The following is a 6680-nucleotide window of genomic DNA, read 5'->3' on the forward strand; positions in this document are numbered from 1 at the left end:
GCGGGCAGGCCTGGGGGCAGCAGGCGGCAGGACGCATTCTTGGCCCGCTGCTTGCAGGGCACCTCGTGAGCCCGGGGCCACCGTGGCTCCGAGTAGAAGTGGAACGTGGCCGTGAGGATCATTTCCGAGTCCTGCATGGAAGTCAGGTTGAAGAAGTACAGGGCCCTCTGGTTGACCACTTCTGCGAGGGAGGACAGACACAGCCTGTTAGGGTCTCTCCTGCAGAGGCCAGGGCTGGGATGGAAGAGGAACACCCATTTAGGGGGCTCCTCCAGGCCAGCCAGGCTGTCCTCGTGTAATTCTCACATTAAACTAATGAGGGCGCCCTCTGCTATCCCCAGTGAGTGGATGAGAAATTAAGGTCACAGAGTTTGGGGACTGTCAATATCCCGATGCAAACAAGGAAATGTAGCCGCAGACAGGGCAGGTGCTCAGGCTACTGACCCCTAAAACTCCTGTCATCGCCCCCCCCCCCAACACACACACACACTCCAGTGCCTCTCAATGAACAAATGAACAAACGACCTCTGGCCCATTAATGGGTAAGGTGTTCAGGATGGCGTGGGCTGAGTCCAAGTGCTGCTGAGAGCAGCCCTTCCTGTATTTCCTCTGCCTTTATTTAACAGACATTAAATGCAGCCGTTCTTCCAAATGAGGTGCAGGAGTAGCTAGCCCCATACCCTCCTGTGCTGAGGGCCTGCTGAGGGAAAAGGGCCTACGGACACAGTCACCTGGCTGTCTGCTGTGCTCTGCCCAACGGCTTAAAAAAAATCCTCACCCAAGGACATGCTGAGAGGGAAAAAGAGAGAGATGCATGTGAGAGAGACACACTGGTCCCTTGCCTTCTATATATGCTCTCATTGGAACCAACCCGCAACGCAGGCATGTGCCCTGCGTGGGAATTGAACCAGCAACCTTTCTGTGCACACAGTGACACTCAACCAACTGAGCACCTCTGGCCGGGCTGCCTAATGGCTTTTCAGCTTGTTTTACAAAGAAAGAAATCAGGCTGCACAAGGCCACCCAACAAAATTTCCAATGTCCAGGTTGCTCCAGAGGCCCAAACCATGGTAGGGCCTGGGATCCCTCAAACAGCCCCTCTGAAGTTGGAGAATGCTCTGGCCCCTGCATCCTGTGGCTGCCAACCCCTCTTTCCTTCTCTCCTGGGTCTACCAAGTTACCCCTAGTTCCCAGGGCCAAGCCCCCTGGTCTGCAGCTCCAGGAAGCTGCCTGGCCTGGCAGCATGAGCTCCCTGAATGGCCAAGTCCTCTCTAGGGTTCGAATGGGAGGGAAGGGTGGTTCCCGGGGCCTCCCAGTGGTGCTGCGGACCAGCAGGAGAACAGAGCTGCCGGGCAGGCTGCCCCCCTGAGGTATGTCCTGCTGCCCGTGTGGGCCTGCTGGGCAGAGCTGGAAGAGGGCAGCGCTCCAGAGCTCGGAATGTCATGTGTGCTGGTGCTGGTGCTGGTGCTGGGCCGGGTGCAGATGCCCTCACCTGTGCACCCAAGGGATCCGCTGGGATTATTTTCAAAACGAAAATCTTCAGTTCACAGTTCATCGTTTATACTAGGAAGGAGGCATGATTCAGTTGGGAACTCTCACCCACTCTTAAGGGACTATGAGGGGGAAGAAGGAGAACACACATCTGCGGAGGTCCTGGGGAATGCCCGTCACGGCTCAGTGGCACTCCAAGGCCCCACCTTATCTATTTCTCAGAGCAAACACAGAGTTGTGGTGGCCACTGTGGCCGCCTCGAGGTGTGGCCTGCTCCACACACAGGAGCAGAGCATAGTCAATGCACATTGGAACGGGCTTCCCCTAACCACTGCAGCCTGGAGTGTCATGGTCGAGTCCTGCATTTCTCAGACCCCTGATCACTGCCTTCCTCCTTGGATGTGACTCAGAAAGCATGGAAAATGGGGCCCAGGAATCTGTAGTTTAACCTGCAACTCAGGGGTTCTAACCAGCAAGAAGTTTGGGAAGCACCGGGGGGTGGGGGTGGGGGGAGAGTGGCTGTGAGCCTGCAGCATCTGGATTGGCCCCAGCGCCAGGCATCTCCGTGGTTCCCTGCTTCATTTATCTTCATGTCACTTCCCAATATCCTGACATATATTCCTTGGGGTTTCTCTCCCCCAGGACACACGCTCCCAGAGAGTAGGGGCTTTGCCAGCTTTGTTTGCCTCTGTGTCCCTAGATACCAACACAAGGCCGAGGGACTCAGTGCTCCGAAACACATGCTGGGGGATGGAGCCTGGGGTCTGTGCTAGCTCTCTGTCTGCACCAGTTAGCAGGTGGGCTCGACCCTACAGGAACAGGACTCGAGCCGCCTGAGATGCGTGCTGTCGTCCATTGCCCTCGAAACAGCCATCAAGGTGACCCGGGTGAGAACCCTGGAAGACACAAGTACCACATAAGCTGGAGGAAAGGCGCAGTGGGGCCGGTGGTGCTGCAGAGGAGGGAGAGCTAAGATGAACCGAGCGTCTTTCTTTCAGGCAGGCCCAGAGTCGGGTTCCGTGTGCTTGCATCACTTACTAGCTCTAGGGCCTTCAACGAGTCATGGACCATCTCTGTGCCTCAGTTTCCTCCCCAGGGAACTACAGAATATTTGTACCCACCCCTTAAAGTTGTAAGATCATTCTGTGGAGCATGCTGCATGGTGCCCTGTGGCATCGTGAGCTGCGGCAGGGATCAGGGCACTGTGCCCTGATCCCTGCCTCGTGCCCAGTGAAAGGCATGGCCACCTGTCCCCTCTCCACCCAACAGGAGCCCGAGGATGCTCATGGCCTCCTCCCGGCCAGCATCTAACCAATCCCAGTCCTCTGGGCTTTGCACCTGCTCGTCCACAGCCGTCCTGCACTCTGGTCCCTCCCCACTGCTCCGTCCAGGGCACGGCCTCATGCCACTGTGCCCAGGGCCCCACCCCCTCATGTCACTCTCAGGCCTCAAGGGAGTCATCCATTTTAGGTGAAGGGTTAATGTCCTTAATACATAAAGAACCTCCACAAATCAGGAAGAAAAAGACAGAATCCCAATAACAGAAACAATAAAAAAAAAGGCAACTTCAAATGAGAATATAACACATTTTACCTGCATGTTGAACATATGATCCTAAAAACTACACATCCCACCAAAATATTACCTCTGGTGAGATCTGGGTGTGTGATTAGGGATGACTTCTCTTTACTGTGATTTTCTATGATTTCTAGATTTCCCCAGTAAGTAAGCATTGCTTTTATGATCTTTCTTTCTTCTCTTTCCTTTCTCCTTCCCTTGAGTCTCTCCTTCCTTCCTCCTTCCCCTCCCTCTCTCCTCTCCCTTCTCTTTCTTTCCCCTCCTTCCCTTTCCCTCTCTCCCGTCATTCCTCTCCCCCCCCCCATCACTGTATAACACTGTATACTCCCCCATGGCCTCCAGGACACTCAAGCTCTTGATGGCCCGGCTATAGCCCACTGGTCCGCTTCTCCTCACCTTATCCCCTCATTCAAACCCAAGTCCTCCCAGGTCCAGGCGCACAGCCGACGGCTTCACCTCCACAGCTGCCTAAACGCCACCTGCCCTTTCATCTGCCGTGGGTCTCACCTGCTGTAAGGGCTTCACTGGCGCTATCCTGAGCCCTTCCCTGCTGTTCCTTGGGGATCCCGAAGTCCCCCCACCCCCCAGGCCTCGGTGGAGTCAGCTCCTGAGCGTTTCTGGGCAGGCAGGGCCCAAAAATGCATCTTTGTATCATCTGAGCTCCCCCTGGGGTGCTGAGAAAGACCTGGGGAACGGAAATGAATGTGACTTTTGACATTGCAGACAGATAGGTGTGTATTATTACACTCCTTTTAGAGATACAGAGGTCAAGCTGAGAGAGGTTAAGTAACATGTTGGTATTACACAAGTGGGTGCAGAGCAAAGATTTAAATGCAGGCTATTTGGAGGGGGGTGTCTAATCTTAACCCTTAGGGGCAGGCTCAGAGGCTCTCTCCACTGATGTAGCCTTAATAAGGAGCAAAGCATACTCAGTGGAAGGGAGAGAGGGTGGCTGGAGTAATAATAGTAGGAGCTAATAAATTATTGACACATACATCAGGCATTTTTTAAACACTTGACATGTTTCAGATCATTAAAAAGCACCTTATAAGAAAGGCAGAATTTCAGAAGTGAAAAGCTGAGGCGCAATCAAGTGTAGCCCTTGTCCGAGTCACAGACACAGGACCTGGTCCCCCCCCACCCTCCACCCCCCACCCCTGGCAGCTCACAGCCCGTCCTGGGCACCTGAGATCGCCGCCTGGGCCTGGTGGCAGGTGAGGAACACATTCCAGGAAACAAGGCTGAGGGCCCAGCACCTGCTGTGCAGGGAGAGGCGCCACCCACCGAGCGGCAGAGGCACCGCCTGGGAGCTGGCCCGGGACATTCCGGTTCCAGAGCGGAAGCCCGACTTTTTTGCCTCATTCATAAGGTGAGGGACCCCTGCCCAGGCTCACACCTCCTCACAGCTGGTCAGAAAGCAGGCATCGCTGAGGGCTGGAGAGCAGCTGCATAAGGAACAACTGAAGTGAATCAAGGGAGGGGAGGAGAAACTAAGCTGCTGAGCCTGCTCTGTGCCAGGCACCAAACCCCCCTCACCCTCCGAACCTTCCCGCCCCGCTGTAGGCACAGAAGCGGGTGCTCGGAGAGGTAAAGTGAGGCGCACCTCAGCACGCGCCAGTAGCTGCCGGCCAGAGGGTCCAGGCGGGAACGTTAGATTTAATGTTAGGTTTGTCAGACAGTCCCAGGCTCCTTCAGAGTAAGCCCCCAGATCGTCTCTTCTGCCTGCCATCTCCCAAGCCCTGGGCTTAGTCATGATGGTGCTGGGGGAGGGAGAGCTGTGGAAATAGCACGGGCTTAGCAGATGGGAAGCGCCACCCATTGCCACTGTTGTGAACAGCCCCGCCCCCTGCCTCGGTTTCCTTCCCTGTGAAATGGGAGGGCTGGATCTGAAGGACTGTCGCCGGGTCCTTTTCAGGGCTAACATGCTGTCTTCCCTCACTGTTACTTGTAGTACCCCCATTCTGCGAGAACAGAGATCAACTGTGCGCCTCCATCCAGGGGCTGCAGCAAGGGGGTGGGCTCCCGGGGTGCTCGCCCCTTGTTGCAGCAATGCTTTCCTCAACTGCGATGCTTTGAGGACTGACTCAATGGGTGCAAGGTCAAGTCTACACCTTTATGAACACAAATGCTTGTATTCCGAGGGGAATAGCATGTACCAGCACCTAACCTGGCCAGGGCTGGCTCGGGCTCATACACATCACCTCAGCTCAGCTTCCCTGCCACCCCACAGGGAAGATACTGGCATGAACGTCCCATTTTGTGGATGAGTACACTCAAGTCCACAGAGCTTTAATGATTTGCTCAAGGTCACATCCATGCTCGATGATTCTTGAGGGGCTTAATTAATAATGCTGCTGCAGAAATAGCCCCCAGGTGGTGAATGGAAGGTACCAGGGAGGATGGCGTTAGTTCTGGTTGACCTGGAACCCATCTGAGTCTGCTCAGTGCAGGGTAGGGGAACGGGGCCTCTCTCTGGCAGGTGCTCCCAGTACAGGGGTCAGTGAGGCCAAGCTTCCCAGGTGTGGCTCGGAGCCACAGATGCTACCTGAGTCACATAGCCAGTGATCAGCAGGTGGCAGATCTGACCCAGGACGTGTGGCCCCAATGTTGAACTTGTTCCTGGTGGTCTTTCTTCTGACGCACGGCCTCCTCCCCCCCAGGGCTGCAGAGGACCCCGACCCACACTTTCTGGAATGGCATCCTGTGATCATGAGTAGTCTCCAAGACAACCAGGGTCTCTCCCCACCCCTGGCCCCAGGCTGCCCCACCTCTGCACCATGGGGACCGCAGAGCAGCCCAGCCCAGGTGGACAGACATGAGGCTCTAGGCTGGCGTTGCTCTCTGAGCAGGGCAGGGGCGCTGTGCAAGCGGCCTCTGTGCAGGTCCATTCAAGGTGTGGGAAGGGGAAAGGATCTGCACAAGCTTCTGGAGCCTTCCTCCAACCCTCCTGAGCACTTCATGCCGGAGCCCCGCAGGCCCTTTTTGGTCCAACCTACTTCTCCAGCCACCAAGCCCACGACCTGCCCCCAGCTCGAGGCTCACACCCTCTGTCTGGGCCCTGGGCCTGGAACATCTCTGCCCACCTGCCATGCCCTCCGCAGGGCCCTCCGCAGGGTGAGAGCCAACACAACTGACCCCATGACATGGACCCCCCACCCATGAGCTTCCCAGCCCAGTCCCATCTCCATCCTTGTGCTCAAGGCCCTGCCTACGGGATGATCTGTATCAGCAAGTGTGACAGGCTTCCAGGTTCGCAGCCCCTCACTCTGGGCTACTTCGGTGACCCCACTGGAGGCGGCTCAGGGACTGGCAGAAGCACTTGGTGAATCTTCAGTGAGACAATGAATGAATGCGACAATGAGTGGAAGGAAGAGGACATGCGGAGATGCAGGGGTAGAGGAGGAGCAGGAAAGGAGAGAATGACAGGGCTGGAGCCCTTTACTTACCCAGCCTGGGCCTGAAGCTGCGGACCGTGTTGCCCCCTCCAGGCCGCGCGCCCCTTTGGCGGTATTTCTCATAAAGCCGAAGCATGTGGACAGCGACCATGTCCTGGGCGCCAGGGCCCAGAGCTGCGGCCCTGTCCCCCAGGAACAGCTGGGGGTCCTTGTCCC

The 6680-nt window shown here is 56.3% G+C and overlaps 1 protein-coding gene across 1 annotated transcript in view; it reads right to left on the bottom strand.

Annotated features, from left to right (window-relative positions):
- GDF10 (growth differentiation factor 10) overlaps positions 1-6680 on the bottom strand; it is a 43769-nt gene that overhangs the window by 3282 nt on the left and 33807 nt on the right. Inside the window, exons 3-4 of the mRNA XM_014535672.1 lie at positions 6516-6680; positions 8-181 (exon numbers count right to left, since the gene is read on the bottom strand). Of these exons, the coding sequence (XP_014391158.1) occupies positions 8-181; positions 6516-6680 (339 nt within the window). The remainder of the gene's footprint in view (positions 1-7; positions 182-6515) is intronic.

This window comes from Myotis brandtii, unplaced genomic scaffold (genome assembly GCF_000412655.1).
Source record: "Myotis brandtii unplaced genomic scaffold, ASM41265v1 scaffold148, whole genome shotgun sequence".
NCBI lineage: Eukaryota > Metazoa > Chordata > Mammalia > Chiroptera > Vespertilionidae > Myotis > Myotis brandtii.